The 17,222-nt window shown below is 44.3% G+C and overlaps 1 protein-coding gene across 1 annotated transcript in view; it reads right to left on the reverse strand.

The window, feature by feature from the left end:
* Igf1r (insulin like growth factor 1 receptor) overlaps positions 1–17,222 on the reverse strand; it is a 292,382-nt gene that overhangs the window by 54,083 nt on the left and 221,077 nt on the right. The window contains exons 3-5 of the mRNA XM_027408129.2: positions 15,805–16,117; positions 10,703–10,854; positions 7,980–8,124 (exon numbers count right to left, since the gene is read on the reverse strand). Of these exons, the coding sequence (XP_027263930.1) occupies positions 7,980–8,124; positions 10,703–10,854; positions 15,805–16,117 (610 nt within the window). The remainder of the gene's footprint in view (positions 1–7,979; positions 8,125–10,702; positions 10,855–15,804; positions 16,118–17,222) is intronic.

Consider the following 17,222-nt stretch of genomic DNA (forward strand, 5'->3'; position numbering starts at 1 on the left):
CTTTATGACCTCTATTACCAACACACAAAGCTTCTCCCACCAAAGGATGTTCCTCGAATCATTCCCTAGAAATGCCTTTGGTTATTTTTCTCAGAGCTAGGTATGTACAATGTGCTTGAAATCAGCCTACAGGAGAACAGACATGCTCTGCTACTCAACCGGAACAGCTTACATACTAGCAGCAAAGACTGCCATTATCCCTGGGAATAAATCCTACCCATGCCCAATCAGCAGTGCATGATGGGATGGGAGACAGCCTGGTTGCTCCCTCTTCTACATTTGCCTCTCACTGCAAAACACGTTCATTTCAGTCCCTGGGAGTATGGGAGAGGAGACCTACCCACTAAGCGTTTTCTCTGGTATCTCATATCAGGGTAGCAGGGTAGTGTCTAACAGTGGCTTTGCACATTTGACATGTACACGGCTTGTTTTCACCATCCCCCTATCTTTAAAGCCTCTAATACAGAGGACCAGAGTGGGTCAGAAATCTGGATTTCGAATGAGTGATGCTGACACCACCAGTCCTAGACCTACACTTAGAAAACCCAGAGTACACCAGGCTCGACTTGGCACTGTTCCCATGGCCCACTTTCCACTAGAATACGGTCATGGACAAAAGGGAGGCAGCTATCTTTGGAGACTCTCCTGTCCCATCTAGGGGAGAGGAGAGAGCAAGAGCTAGTCTGTCTACAGAAGGGTTCTGCAGCAAGTCTCTCTCTCTGTCCCCACCCTCTGCCCCAATCTGTAGGCAGTGTGTCAGTAGATGGTCTGAATCCTCAGTTAAGGGAGAAGTCTGTTCCTCATGAACCATGTGGCTTTCTCATTATTAGTGCCCCACCGACACCCGTCGGATTTCTCAAGATCTACTCACAGATTCAGCAAACAAATGTATAGACAAGAAAGCTCTCCCTGCTGAGCCAGGAGTAGCTAAGACACAAGAGTCCCAAAGTCCTGCTCTGCCCCAAAGGCTGTGTCTACCAGGTACCTTTGTACCTGCTGAGAGTCCTTACCCAAATCTGCACTTCTAACTAGGGGGTCCACCTTCAATCAGACCTTCACATACTAAAGCATGAGTTACATACAACTGTGATGCTAGCAAGCAGCCCTGGATACTTTCCAGAGAACTCAGAGGGAGCTCAGAGGCAAGGACTCAGGACCAGAACAGCCATGAATTCAATGCATCACAAGCCACAGGCAGGTGCCTTAGTGCAATCAAGATCACTGTTTATGTGCTGGAGTGGAACAGGTAAGGTCTGACTTTTCTCTGGCTTTAAGAGTCCTTAGGAAGGCCATCGAGATGGCTACATGGGCAAAGGTGCTCACAGTACAAGCCAGGTGACCCAGACCCACATGAAGGAAGAAAACCGGCTCCACAAGGTTGTCCTCTGACCTCTATACATACATCCCTCTTACACACATCATGTACACACACAACCAGTAACACAATAAAGTTGTATTTCAAGAGTCCTCATACCTAGGAGTTGGAGTGCAAGTAAAATCTGTCTAGTCAAGCTGAAGCCCCAAACTTCCTCAAGTACCTCAAAACATGCTGCAGTGCAAGTCCTGTACATGAAGGGGCTCAGTGAACCATCAAGAAAGTGGCAAAATGTGTGGTCCAGCAATCTTGTAAGAGTGTTTCCCTACCACGCTTGTGTCTTGGAATACAAACCTAAGACACTGATCAAAGGAACCCAGATTGTAATACACAAGGCCTAGAGAAGTCCTGGGACACCAGTCAGTCAGAACTGCCACCCACCAACCCATCAATGTTCACTCTTAGTGATGGTGGGGGTAGCCAGGATAGTCAGACAACTGAAGAAGAGCTGTTATGGTGGAAAGGACTGGTCCCATCATGAGTCCTTCCTAACTCGTGAGATATTTTCAGTCTTTGGGTTCATCTCTAACCTCACTGGTCAGTCAGGCTGCTCCCAGGTCTGTGAGTCCCAGGAGACAAAAAAAATCTTGTTAGTGAAGACACCTCCAGGCTGGATGCAAGGGCCAATTAATCAGGTAAAACTTCCATCTCAATCTAGGCCAAGACCTCTTAGTAAACTAATTTCACTCGCAGGAAACAGAACTGCACCAAAAATACCTCCTTTCTGAACAAAACATTCTTCTCCTCAGGGAGGAAGCATGAATTAGAAAGCAGGAATTTGACAAATGAATGGCAGGCACACAGAAATCAGGGTATGTGACTAATCACTTTGAAAAGCAAGATTATCTTTTTACAGTAAACACAAACTTTTTCTCTTTAAACAATGTTGAGAAGTCTGGGAGCTAGAATACCAGTATCAATAAAAACCAAGCACTGTGGAGTCTGCAGACAGGAAAGAAAAATATGAACCTTCACCAAAATAATCATCAAACTGATCAGAGCACCCTGTCAACACGATGCTTGCTTTCCAGCCCCTGCTTCCCAGGCATTCTTCTACAATCTGCTTATGAAGGTGAGAATTAAAGAGACTGTCCAGGCGGAGATTTGTCTGCACATCTTCCAAATACGAATGTGCTTTTGATGTCGTGGTTTTCTTTTCTTTTCTTTTTCTTTCCTTTTTTTTTGGGGGGGGGAGTTTCGAGATAGGGTTTCTCTGTGTAGCTTTGGAGCCTATCCTGGTACTCGCTCTAGAGACCAGGCTGGTCTTGAACTTACAGAGATCAGCCTGTCTCTGCCTCCCGAGTGCTGGGATTCAAGGCGTGTGCCACCAACGCCTGGCTTCGATGTCATTGTTTTCTAAAGGAAATGACTAGTTAAGGAAACCACTCAGTAAATGTGATTTCAGAAATTGTTTCTGAGCTCACTGCCTCTTTACATTCACAGAATATTTTTAAAAACTGAATTGTTCATTTCTTCTTTGGCTCCTATGGGCTGTATGATGCCCTAGGGTTTTATTGAGATTGATACTCCAGCTCTTAGCTTTTTCAATGTTAGAAAAAAAAAAAAATCCCCTCTACTTGGATGAGTTTCAACTGCCAATGTGTAGACCTACTGGGGTGCTGGTCACCTCTTCGAGGGCACTGCCACATCATAACCACACAGCCAACCCACACTTAGCTATGATCTCTGGCCACCATTTCTAGGCCAGTACTACCATCTCCCTTTTGGATGCCACAGAGCTGAGTGACACCTGGAAGACTGCCAGGGACAGGGTGTAGAGCATTCCATGTAGGAACTGAAAGTCAGGCCCAAGCATCCTCTATACTGCTTATGAAGTGCCAACTCTGGATGGTATACTCAACTTCTCTAGGGCTTCAGTTTCTCAGCTCCCCATGGGAGGTATCTTCTGGTCTCTTCTGGCCCTGAGGCCAATTGGAAGAATCGGATGAGCTAAATACAAAATGATGCTGTGAGCTTTGAATAGCCTCACAAAGGCATAGGATGACCTTGCTACTCTACTGACGTGTCAAAGTCCCACAGAACAAAGTTACAGAAAACATGCAAGTCCTGAATCTCGATACATAGGGCTAAGCCTGAGGTCTCCATTCTACACAGGACCCTGCTTTCAAGCCCTTAGTGACATACTGGAAGAAAATCTGCAGACACGCTTATAACCAATAATTCCCGTTCATTTCCCCAGGAGACACTACTGATGCCTGTTGACAGCTGTCTCTAGAGGGCATCAGAAGCCAGCACACCGAAGTTGTCACCAACATAGCCATTTATACCATCACTCAACCCATTTGTAGAGTACTAGTTCAGTTCAAGTCCAAAGTTACATCACTACATAGGCTCAATGAGTATGGAAATATACACCCAGGTAGAGATAAACCCAGCACCATAGAGATTCACAGAAAAGGCTGTTTGTTGTGGAGTGCTTTTAAAAATAGCTTTGCTGGGGTATGATTTACCTTCTACAACTGTACCCATTGTAAATATGCAGCTTCATGGGCTTCAATAAATTTATACAGATGTCCAACCATCATCCCATCATCTGGATTCAGGACATTTGAATCAGGTCAAGGAGCCCATTCTCCTCCCAACCCAAGCATCTCCCCTATCTGTCCACCCATGCTGCTACATGTACCATGACCATGCTGCTACATGTACATGACCCATGCTACATGTACAACTCCTTTTGGTGTTGAGTAGTATCTTTCTGATTGTGCTTATCCATTCATTCACGGAAGAACCCTTAGATGATATCCAGTGGGCTACTTTGGGCAGGTATTATGCAAAATGCTGCTAGAGTATTCATATACAAGATTTGCAAGTACATGTTTTCATATATCTAGATAAAGCCTAGAATTGCTGGGCCACATGATTAATTGTATGTGTTCTAAAAGTCTCAAGGGCATGCTAAAATGAGGCTAGGGGAGGGTCTAGTCCCGGAGCTGCAAGAAGGCATTACAAAACACCAAGTCTGCAAACTTCAGTGGACACAGTAGAGATGCCTAAACATACCGAGAATTCCAACTCTTCTCACCTGCAACCTTTCTGCATTTTTTTGTTCTTTTTAAGACAACAACCCTCGAAGCACCAAAGAACTTGAACTTTAAACTTACTTGATTGCCTCACACATCAAGTTTGTCTGAAGTAATTTCCAGATTTTACCCAGCAAAAAACAAACAAAAAACCCAAACCAAAACAACAACAAAAACTTGACTTTCCTTCTTCATTCCCTTACTACCTCCAAGTTTTGCTAGAGATCAGGGTAGCAGGCACTCACGCATTACAGGTCAAGTATCTATCAATGAACCACACCACTACTTCTGAGAAAGCCCTGCTCTCTTTTGGGTGGATGTTTGTGTGTATGTGTGCTGAGTATACAGATTTGCATCCTTCTCTGTAACTCTCCACCTCTCACTGAACCCAAAGCTCATCATTTAGGTTAGGCAGGCCAGCTGACTAGAAAATTCTTGGCTCCTCATCTAGAGCTACATGCATATGCAGCTATGCCCAACTACCTGGGACACGAGGATTCAAATGTAGGGCATCATGCTTGCCCAACAAGCACTCTTTAGCTACGAGCCATCTCTCCCAACTCCTATGATTTTCTTATTATCTAAAGTTGAGGGTTATAGATGTGACACATTTCAGAGTGAATGATGATTGAGACCTTCTGGACAACCAAAGGGTCCTGATGCTACCTGAGTACCGTACTGTAGCTGCCCACCTTGATCTCTGTTCTGGCGGGATTCTGCCTCACCTGTTGCAAGCCTGGGAATCAGCCTGTAGAAATGGTTCATGATGAACATGCAAGACACAGGCTCAGAAAGAAAACCCAGGAACTACACTTTAAGTAAAATAAGTGTGTTCCTATGAGGGTTGCTCAGAAGGCCATGTGAGAGGGACTGCGTTGTTCTCTTGGACAGCTGACGTTGACAGATACCTTCATGGGGAATGTTCCTCTTTCCATCAAAACAAAAGGCTTCAGAATCGCAAACCAGATGAAAGCATTTATTTTGTTCTCACTAGCCATATTAGAGGCTCAACAAATACATTCCTTCAAGAATGAGTTGAAACAAGAATGCTTAAAAAAAAAATCAGCTGGGACTGGAATGTGAAAAATAATAATAATACAAAGAAAAAAAATCAAAAGTGGCCTTGGATATATAGATTAGAATGATTATAGGGATAAGATAGTAATTGCCAATCTTTGCCATTTTGTGCCAAAAGTACACAGAAATACTTAGAAAAAGTACTCAAGCTTAAACCTGTGACGCTCCCTACCCCAAGTTTACTGATGGATTTGGAGTGAGGTACAACCTCGTGAGTAACAGCAAGGACTTCCTTTCCCCTGTAACTGTATTGCACATTCCAGGAAACACAGGGGAGAAGCTTATCTTGGCTTAAAAGGACAGCACCCTGAAATTAAATGTCAGACAGCTCTACTAAGACTCCTCTCCTCGAAAGCCACGAGTGTGCTGGTTTACCTAAATGACAACCTGTGTGCAACAGCACCGTCTATAATTCTGCTATCGCCTCCCCAGCACTATTTGGAAGACAGATCCAGGAGGGCAGGGTGACATTCTTTGCTCAACTCTTCCCGACAGTCTGTTTTTGGCCCTGTGCTTTTCCAGTTCCAGGAGTCTATCTTCATTGCCAGCTCTTCCCAGAAGGCTGTCTGAGCCTCTCCCACCACAGGGTCTTCCTTTTGGTGCCCAGAGCACCATCTTCTTTCCTCTGGGGTGCTTTGAAAGCTATGTTTTGCACTGCCTGTGTTCGTCTGTTTATCAGTCCACCCCACCCTGGTTTGTTGAGACAGGGTTTTCTCTGTGTAGCAGTCCTGGAACCCTTTCTTTCTTTTATTGAATAAATAAGGAAGAAGTGAAGGGGCTGTGCCTAATCTAGCCACGGAGAGAAAAATAGGTGAGTTGTGGCTATCTGTGCCCTGCAAACAAAAAAGAGCATGAGGAGTGCATCACAGGTGAAGAAAAGGCAGTGCAGAAAAAGCTACAACTGAAGACAAGAGTCTCAACTGTCCTAACCAGGGGCAGCCTATACACAGCCTCCAGGCCTCACCTGACCTGCTCTCTCTTCTAAAATGCCAACAGCAGGATGGGGCCCTAGGCTTTCCAGAGAAACTTCCCAAACACAAGCATCCTTAACAAGACTTGGCTGGTACTTCATATGTAAGTTTCAAATAATGAAAGGATACACTATAAATATTCTTGGAAATAAAAGCCAGCCTTCAATTTCCTGCTACATTTAAGTGCATGATACTTTTAGTTAACTCATAACATAAGATAACCACACCACATAATAATCCTAATAAAAATAACCAAAGCCTCCTCTCCACTTTCTATGCCTATCACTTGCTCAGTCTGAGGAAAGGGAGGGAAGGAGTGAGGTGGGAGAGCAGGAGAGAGGTGTATATCCTTAAGAAACTAACAAATCTAACAGCTACTAATCTGCCAAAGAAAACTGCTTACTGACGCCAGGGATTGCAGGACCCAGACAGACTGGGGGCAAATAATAAAGCAAGACTGAATTACAATTCCCTTTAAAATTGATGCAACCAACAATGAATTAAGAGTATCATGGCCTCATATAGGTAGAACCCCAGGAATGACTGGGACACTCTGGGATGGGCATCTGCCTTGGATTTGGGAGGAGGAAGATATTTTTCTGAAGTTTCCCCTTTTCCAATGCAAAGACAGTGGGATTTAAGGACAGGGTGAGCAGCTCATTCTGGCTGTATCAGGGGATAACATTTAGGACAGAGTTTGAGAAAAACTGGAGGCTGCAAAGACACCCTCATGCTACAACCTTATGCAGACACACTAGTGAGGACATGCATTCCCAGGATCTTCCTATCACTTTCTTCCCAAAGGACTTCTTACTTAATTGATACATTTATAAAATTTCAAAGCATTAACTTTAGAGTTACACCAGAGCTGTATTAAATATGCAAAGGAGCCAGCAAAGGTGCACACAGGCTGGAGAGAAGATGTGAACACATGCAGGAAACACCAGCTTCTATTCTATGCTGAGAAACCTACGGTTGCTTTAAAATCCAGCCCGTAAAGCATTTTTGTGCAGAAGGCAAAGTTTCTATGAATAATAAAAATCCTACAGGCTAATCAACACACAACCTCTGCAGGTTGAAATATCTTTATAATAAAATGAACTGCCCGTACTTGGCAAGTCTTCATGCTTCTCTATTTGAGGAGGAGATGGGTCAGATGTTCAGGCGGTCATACGTCTGCTGTACCAGCAAGAGGACCTGAGTTCCACCCCCAGAATCTACATAACACACATCTGGAATCTCAGCACCTGAGAGGTGGAGCCAGGAAGTCTCTGGAGTTCATTGACCGGTTAGTCTAGCCAAACTGGTGAGCTCCAAGTTCATGAGAGACAGTCTCAAAAGTGGCAAATGACTGAGAAAGACACCCTATGTCTCTTTGAACCCCCACAGGCATAAATGCACACACGTACACACATACTCATTTACACACACGTGTGCACAAGCACACTCGTTATTAAAACGTAAAAAGAAAAAGCACACCCCACTTCATAAAGGAGAACATAGAGTGCTTACCCTTCCAGCTGCTCCTCTCCTAAGATTAGACGAAGGTTCTTCAGGAAGGACAAGGAGACCAAAGCATGGGAATGGCGGATCTTCACATAGCCAGTCACTACCTCGATGAGCCCCATGAAGTTCTCAAGTTCTGAGGCAATGTTATCTATGGGAAGAGGTGTCTATGTCACTTTGAGTTCCTCTGGTCAAGTGGCTGGACTCAGGCACACAGGTGTGGAGGAAAACCCAAAGCAGGTCATATTTGGGGGAGCTGGCATAGGACCAACCGTCCTTGTCAAACACACACAGTCTCCACTTTCCACTGGCACACTGGGATGAGGCCGCTATGGCGGGAAAGCAGACTTCTAGGAGGCTGGATATTGCAGCTGCCAGGCTGATTAACAGAACGTGAAATCAGAAATGCCAGGCTGCTAATTAGCCCCAGCTGACAAACTAAGGGAACGTCTTTTAAATATGCTCCTTGACAGGCAGTCCTTCTTTCCCAGTGCCATGAAGGACTGGGCAAACCTTTCTCAGGCTCAGTAGGAACAGCCTTTGCTGTACCTGGAATTCCTAAGATTTGTGGATCTGTATTTAAAGACTCCATTGGACACTGAAGGAAAACACACTCTGATATTGCAGCAATGATTGTTGCAGGGAGCTGTGTCTTTTATTTATTTATTTATTTTTCCTGTACAGAGACAGGGGCAGGGTTTCTTGTATCCTAGGCTGGCCTTGAACTATGTAGCTGAAGATGACCCTGAACTCCTGACCTTCTTGCCTTCCCTCCCTGAGCACCTATACCTGTTTTTTTTTTGTTTGTTTGTTTTTTGTTTTAAATCATTTCTGTATCTCTAAGTTTTCTACTCTGCTCACAATTACTTCTGTAACCACAAAGTAGCCAGCAAAAGTTTCGATTACAATAGGACACACAAACAGTGAATTTTCTTTTATCTTGCTTACCCACCTTTCATACTGTAAATAAGAAACATAAACTTCAGTTCAGCTCATGACAAAATTCTAAGGCTATAATAAATTAGGCAAGGTCCACTGACTGGGATTTTACTGTATGTGATTTGTGAATGCTGATTTAGTGAAAGATTCTACTTTGGTTTGATACAAATAAAAGGATAGAGGACAAATCCTCACACTTAGTGGCGAAGGGAAATTCTACCTGGAAAGAAGAGTGGCTGCAGTCAATTCTGTGTTTTGTTCCCTCAGAACTGACCTAGGACCTCAGTGAGTGCAAGACAAGTGCTTTGGCTGTCCTGGAACTCACTATGAACACCACACTGGCTTTGAACTCTCAGAGATCTGCCTGCCTCTGCCTCTCTAGTGCTGGGACTAAAGGCATGTGTCACCATGTCTAGCATGCACTGAATTTACCAATCCCATTTATCTAACAACAGGACAGGAAGACATAAAACAATAGGATTTATGAATTTTAAAAGACATATCCAGGGATGAATAAATTTAAAGAAAATGAATAAATCTAGTATGAGCAAGAACACAACTTGGTTAGTATTATAAGGGTCAGAGTTCTCGTGTGGAGAACAGGGTCCTCTCCATGGTGGAAGGATAGGGAGTAGGTGATAAAAACTAAGGGCTTGTGAAACAAACTAAAACAAACCCAAAGCCTACAAAGATACCACCACCAATAGCAACAAAACTTGTTTCTATTATCTCTACACCCTAAGAATAGAATTCACTCATTTAACAAATACTTATGGAAAGGAAATTCATAAAATAAATAAATTGATGAAAAAATAAGCTACTTTTCCTCTGAAAGATTCACTCAAAGATTTACCAGTACAAATTAAGATAAAAATCCTGCCTATAATCTTCTATCTATGAATCTCTCAGTACCTCAACCCAGTGGCCCCAGTGGCAGAGAACTGAAGGCAGTGTATTGAGGGGCCTTTCTCTGCCAGTCAAAGACTAGAAAGAAATCAGGCATTGGTGGCGCACACCTTTAATCCCAGCACTCGGGAGGCAGAGGCCGGCGGATCTCTGTGAGTTTGAAGCCAGCCTGGTCTACAAAGTGAGTTCCAGGACAGCTAACGCTGTTACACAGAGAAACCCTGTCTCAAAAACCACCCACCCCACCCCCCCAAAAAAAAGAAGAAAAAGTAAAAAGGGGAAAAAAGGACTAGGGAGGAGAAGACTGCAGGGTTATGCTGTTGCCACTGATGGGAAATACTGTTCATGAATGCAATTCTGAAGCAGTGTACCAGGAACTCTGTCTATACTGTCATGAAAGGGAGTCTGTGGGGCTCAGACAGGCTTGAGTGGTGGACAGCACATCTTTCTGGCTCTCAGAAGTTAACAAATCCTTCCCTTTGTTCAATCTCCTCAATAGAGGCAAGTAACACAAGCTCTGAGCTTACAGATGTGTGGACTCTGTGGCAGCGAGAGCGAGCTGACTCATGGGTCTGATCCATCAATGTCTGCTGAGGGCTGTGTGTGTCAGGACGGGCCTCTCCTGCGTAAGATGTGACTAACAGAAAGATGAGGGCTGATCCTCTTTACAGGAATAAACTCTGGGCTAATGGCTCAAACACGGGCTGCCTTTCAATCTGGATTTTATCTTTCAGGGAAACTCATAGGAGAGACGTCACACAAGAGGCTTACTTATATCCCACGCTGTTTTTCTAAGCCTGTATTTTGTCGTGACTAAGGGACAGAACATCCATGCAAGTAAATTGAGAGATCCAGCCACTGGTCTGGTGCGGTGGAATACTTACTGCCCCGCCGGATATTAATAAGTAAATTGCCCTTCAAGATGGTGCATCCTTGGAGCATCTGAGCCGACGTAACCGAGTCGATGGTTTTTGTTTTCTTTTCTTCATCGCCACAGACTTTTGGGCAGGGGCCTTCACAGGGGATACAGTACATGCTGTTGAAGATAAAGTGGACCAAACCCACAGAATTGAGTTTATTTTCTTACATAGAAACAAACTTAAAAAAAAAAATGACAGAGAAGTAAGAAGGCTTTTTGTTTGTGATTACAGCAGCATTTCATGAAGGAACCTTTCTTGAAGCATCCAAGTGATCACACAGTATCTTCTTCACAGGCTTACCCAGGGCAAGCCATTCCAGCCACTACCACGAGGAGGGGACATATACTGAGGAGGAGGAAAGCATGTTGCTTGTTTCTAGACAAAATACATGAGCCATGCAAGAAGCATGTGGGTATCGTAGGCTTAGGACTGGGGAGCAAGCTGGTCCATGTGGGAGACACAGACTCACAAGAAGGCATTCTGGGTCTCTGCAAAAATGGAGCTGCTTTCTGAGGAGACCCTTGCCTGCACACCAGAGGAGGCTGGGAAAACTGGCAGGGGTGGGGAAGATATAGCAGCATCTTTGCCACTAATAGGAGTCTAATTCTCCAAGTTGGAGAGCAGGCACAAGGCACAGTGCAGGCCCACTATTGTCTTGCTAAGGCACAAGTGAAATTACATCTTGACAGTGCTCTGCAGAAACTTGTAAATTGATCCAAATGTTGTTTTGCTGCACATACAATAAAAGCCAGGAACTTCCTCTTCTTTGTAATAAGGTCCTGGTCCAAAAGCTACCCTGAGTGCCACATACTACCAGGAGCCAGAAGGACTCACAGTGTACTTCCTGATTACAGACCATCATTTAGGAAACAGCAGAGAAAATGCTAAGCCTGGGACTACACCTTTTGAGATCTTAGCTGTGTGTATTATCAGGTCCATGAAGCTGGGTCGATTTCTGAATGAGTTAAATGATCCAAACTTCTGGGTGTATGTGGGATAGCATTACATTCAAATTATTGTTCTTAAATGCGCATATGAAGAGAAAGAAAACCAGGGTAAAATTATAGCTAAAATTTTACTAAACTCCCCCATCCTCTCCCAAAATATTACACACAGTTTTGTTTTGTTTAAAACCTTACCGGTAACCAATAGTTCTCTGGTAATCTTCCTATTTCTGGTTAGGGGAGTGGGGTTGAGGTTTTCAGAGGGTCCTATGGTAACTGGACATAGCTAGCTAAAGCGGGGGGGGGGCATGACAGACAGTTAGCTTTCCACAATACCACAATCTTGTGGTTTCTGAATGAGAATGGCCCCATGGGCCTGTGTATTTGAATACTCAGCCCCCCAGTAGGTGTAGCCTTGTTAGTATATCACTGAGGATGGGCTTTGAAGTTTCAAAAGACTCATGCTGAGCTCCTCCCCAATTCTATCATTTGAAACCATAAGACAAATTAAATATGTATTTTTATAAGTTGCCCTAGTCACGGCATTTTATCACAGCAATAGAAGGGAAATAGAAGGGAAACTAGGAGGGTTCACATTTATAGCCTGGGGAGGGGCTTTCTTGTGAACTTTCTTTGTGCTGTGTTTTTCTAATTTAACTACACACAAATCTAGCTCCCTCTGAAAAACAAACACACATTTTGAAATAACTACAGCTTCATATATAGAGTTGCAAAGACAGTGCAGAACACCCAAGTACCCTTTATCCAACTCCCAGAACTGTTGTTATAGCTTACACAATGACAATACAGTGATTAAAACCAAGAATCCAACCTAGCAGTAGTGGCAGTTCTGTGTATTTTTCCATCGGTCTAGATACTTCTCAAAATCCCCACTGCAATCAAGACCCAGGACAAATCCAACACCATAAAGTCCTACCTTGTGTCACCCATTTATAGCTATCCTCTGCCTATTCCAGACCTCACTATTCCTAACTCCTGGTAATTGCTAATCCACCTTCAATTTGGGATCATTACATAAATGCAGCTATATAGTTCATGACTTCTGAGATTGACATACTTCACACTGCTAAATATCCTTGAAACTCAATATTTTCATCGCTGAGTAATATTCCATGGGTAGATGTACCACAGCCTGCTTTACTACTTCTTATAGGACATCCGAATTGTTGCTGGATTTTCTTGTCCTGCCACTTCAGCCCCAAATGAACACAGAGACACCATATTAATTATTAAACTGTTGATCAAATGGCTAGGACATCTTATTGGTTAGCTCTGTCATAATTATTAACCCATTCCTATTAATCTATGTATTTCCATGTGGTCTTGGATTACTGGATAATGCCTGGACCTGTTATTCCTTTGGCTGGCTACATATCGTCTCTTCCGGTGGATTCCCTCTGCCTTCATTTCCCAGAATTCTCCTCGTATCCTAGTCCTATCTATCTTCCTGCCTCTATTGGCTATTAGCCAAAGAGTGTTTTATTCGCCAACCAATAAGAGAAACATATATACAGAAGTACATCCCCCATCACAAGTTATCCTTACTTCCTGGTATTACATCTAAAGAAATTAAGAACAACTATCTATGTGCAGTAAACATTCGGGGTCAACATGACTGGGCTGTAAGGCAATAATATGCTTGTCCCTCCCGTTTTTTATTCAAATAGAAAAAATCTGAACTGCACTCCCTTTGTTAAAATGTCTAGGTATCATTTAGCATTTAAAAATGTTTTTATAAGGATATGTTCTGATTACATATTTATAGTCTGAGTTTCCTAAAATTCACTCTGCCATAGACGAAGTATAAACAGTATTTTAAAAACACTTTCAAGTAAGTGTTAAATAGGCTTCAAAGGCTGAGAGAAGGACAGCTATTATTTCTTGATGGTGTTTTACTTTACAACGGAAAAGACTCTGAGAATGGGCTGGGAGCAATGGCCCAGTGCTTTAAGACCACACTGCAGGGAAGGAGAACCAACTCCCATGAATATATAGCACTCTTGCTATGTGTTGAAGCACAGCTGAATGCCTTGAGTAGAGAGAGACAAGAAAGTTGCCAGTCAAAGATGATGCCATAGTGAGTTCACCGACTAGCTAGCTATCCATCGCTACACCCAGCCCCTGAAGGGAGGACCTGGACTGTGGCTGAGCATCTACCTGCTGCCAGACACTGGTCTCTGGCTCAAGATGTGGACTAGTAAAGCACTTTCATATCCTAAGATTGTGATTGCTTGGATCTAAAGTGACCTTAAAGGCCCTTTCTGTAATGGATTAATCATCATCTTGATAAAGGCAGGGCCTACCAGGAGGTTTGCCAGTCCTTGACACATGCCCAAAGCAATAGACCAAATCAACCTTGGACCCAAATCTCCAAAATCATGGGCTAAAATCCATCATCATCCTTTTGTGTGTGTGTTTTGTTTTTTCAAGACAGGATTTCACTGTATGGCGTTGGCTGTCCTGGGGCTCGCTCTGTAGCTAGTCTGGACTTGAACTCTGAGATCCACCTCTGCCTCCTGAGTGCTGAGATTAAAAGCCTGTGCCACCATAGGCCTGCTCCATCTTCTTTTTTTATAAACTGATCATGTCAAGTATTTTGTTACAGTAACAGAAAGTTGACTAACAGAGACTGCAACACATGAGTAAAATATGGCAAATTTATTTTTGGTAGACTGTTTTGTACAGTTCTGAGTCATTATAGTCCATGGCTTACTTAGTAATTTAAAAATGTTTAATCTTTTCTTTTTCACTGTTATAATGGTACTGTCATAATTAAACAGGCAGGAATTTGCTTTACATCTTAGCATTATGAAAGAAAATTCAATCTTTGATTTGATCCAGCAGTCAGCTTATAATAGAAACATCCCCAAATACTACAAGAGAAATGGAATCCTCTTACTGAAGATGTGTTGGACAGCTTTTATAGAAAGTGACTGTAGCAAAACAACACATTTTGTACTTGGAGAATTGTTAGCCATGCTGGGGACTGGACTATGGGCCTTTATGTGCCAGGGTTTGGATCTAGAACCTCCCACAAAAGCTGAGGTCTGGGTCTAGGGCTTCCCATGAGCTGGAAACTTGATTCCAGGCCTCCCACAGGGTGGGGCTCTGGATCTAGGACTTCCCACAGGCTAGGGACTGGTTTGAGGGTCTCCCACAGAGTGGGGTTCTGGCTCTAGGATTTCCCACAGGATGGGCTTCTGGATCTAGTATTTCCCACAGGCTGGGGACTGGTTTGAGGGACTCCCACAAGGATGGGTTCTGGCTCTAGGACTTCTCACAGGCTGGGGACTGGTTTGAGGGTCTCCCTCAGCTAAGCACAAGTTACAATCAGAGCCTCCTAGCTCTATTTTGAGGAATTCAGAATGCATTTGTGTGTACAGCCCAGGAGGCAAGGACTGAATTACAACCTTCCTCCAAGTCCTCTGCTCTGTTCAGGGGAGGAAACAACAACCCAGACCTCTGACTGTCCTGTGTTTCCAGAGCTATAACATCCTGTTTTTGAGAACATCAGTCCATGACAAGGCGGTAGACGTACCATTTATTTAGTCAAGAACATCTCTGCTTTCTCACTGAAGCCTCAGGAAGGAAAGCCAGAGGCCACCAAGGCAACCAAAGGCACAGAGCTTGGAGGAAGGAGGTTCTGGAGAAAACATGGCTGCCCTAAAGCCCAGGCTTATACTGAGAAGTGGGAGACCTGTCCCCAGGCCACAAGAGTGCTAGTGAGGACTTATCCTCCCTTCCTCTCATACGGCCAAAGCTCTCACTGGGCTAGAACAGCAAGCCAGGGAGGAGTGTCTGTAGTTACAGTGACTATCTCTCAGACTTCAGCTCTGCAGGTGCACAGGGAGCAAGGCTATCCAGGTATCTGGCCAGCAGGCTAATTCTTCCTCTCTAGGGCTAGCAAGGCACTTTCAAAGACAACAAAGCAAGCCAACAAAAAAAGAAATGAACAGACCAGCCATTCCAAGATTCTCATAAAAACAAGCTTAGTCAGCACCCTCCAACAGCCTCCCCATCTGGATGAACCTCTGGGTGGTTCCTACAATCATGGAATATGAACAAGATTCACCTCCTGGATGGGGAACAAGAGCCACTGACCTCTGGGTGCTGTTGCGGATGAAGCCTGAGGGACATTCTTGCATGCACTCGCCATCGTGGATGACAAAGCCATCTGAGTCACTGCTCTCAGCGTTGGGGATGTTGGCGCAGAAATCGCGGTCCACACAGCGCCAGCCCTCGAACCTGTAGGTGCCAGGTGGGCAGGCAGGCACACACACGCCTTTGTAGTAGTAGTGTCGGCAGGCCACACAGGTTGTGTTGTCGTCAGGTGTATGGCAGCTGCCTAGGCACTCTGGGTGGCAGCATTCGTTGTTCTCGGTGCACGCTCGCTTTCCGCACACACTTGGGCACACTGTGGGAACAGGGGGAGGAGGTGGTGAGATGAAGAGACTACACAGCCTCCCCAGGGTCATCTGCTGCCACAACCAGCACTAAATGGTGTCCCAGAGACAGGCTAGGAAAAACACACTTTCTCTGAAATCTGCACAGGTAATACCATCTGTGAAGCCCACACTGGGAAAGGACACAACACATGCCAAGTCCTTTCTTATGAAATGGTTTGCTATGGGATGTGCCGTTAAGTTCTAACAACCCTGCCCTTGACTTTTCTTGTCTGTAAAATGGATGACCACACACACACACACACACACACACACACACACACACACACACACACACACACACACACACACACAGAGTGGTGATTTAGAGAGGAAGCATAACAAGTGTATTGGCTTGAAGGAGAAATGTCCCACACAGGCTCATGGGTGTGAACAATGATCCCCAGTTGGTGGCCTCTTTGGGGGAAGTTACAGAATCTTTAGGAGGGAGCGCCCTGCTGGAAGAAAATACTTTGCTGGGGGTGGGTTTCTCTATTTCCTATGTGTGGGTGAACTGCACTCACTCTGTATTTCCTGCCTGTCAAGCCTGCCTCACAGTCCTGATGTCATGCCTTCCCCTCTATGATGGGCTCTACCCTCTCTGGAACTGTAAGTCCAAAACAAGTCCTTTCTTCTCTAACTCACTTTCTGTCAGGGTTATGTTATCACAGCAACAGAAAAGTAACTAATACAGCATGAGACTGGTCCAAATATCTGGGTTACAGCAAACTAGAACCACACACTTTACTGTGTTTCACTGTGTGACTGTGGTCTCTTGCTTCTGAAATGCCAGAAAAAGAAACCAAGGATATGGACGAGTGCTCATTTGCTCTCAAGAGGATTAAGCTACAATCGAGGAACCACTGTGCTTACAAACGGTTTTGGTGATGCTTGTGTCTGCATGCACCAGCAACTTCTCTGCATTGCACAACCTTCCGACCACAGGCAAGTCATTAGATCAGACAGTACACGATGATAGCACACAAGGTGCACCCAGGGACCATGAAATGTAAACCTTGCTAAGTTAAAGGCCGGGTCCTGTAACCGCACATACAACTTTCATACTCTGAATAGATA

Source organism: Cricetulus griseus, chromosome 3, assembly GCF_003668045.3.
Source record: "Cricetulus griseus strain 17A/GY chromosome 3, alternate assembly CriGri-PICRH-1.0, whole genome shotgun sequence".
Lineage (NCBI taxonomy): Eukaryota > Metazoa > Chordata > Mammalia > Rodentia > Cricetidae > Cricetulus > Cricetulus griseus.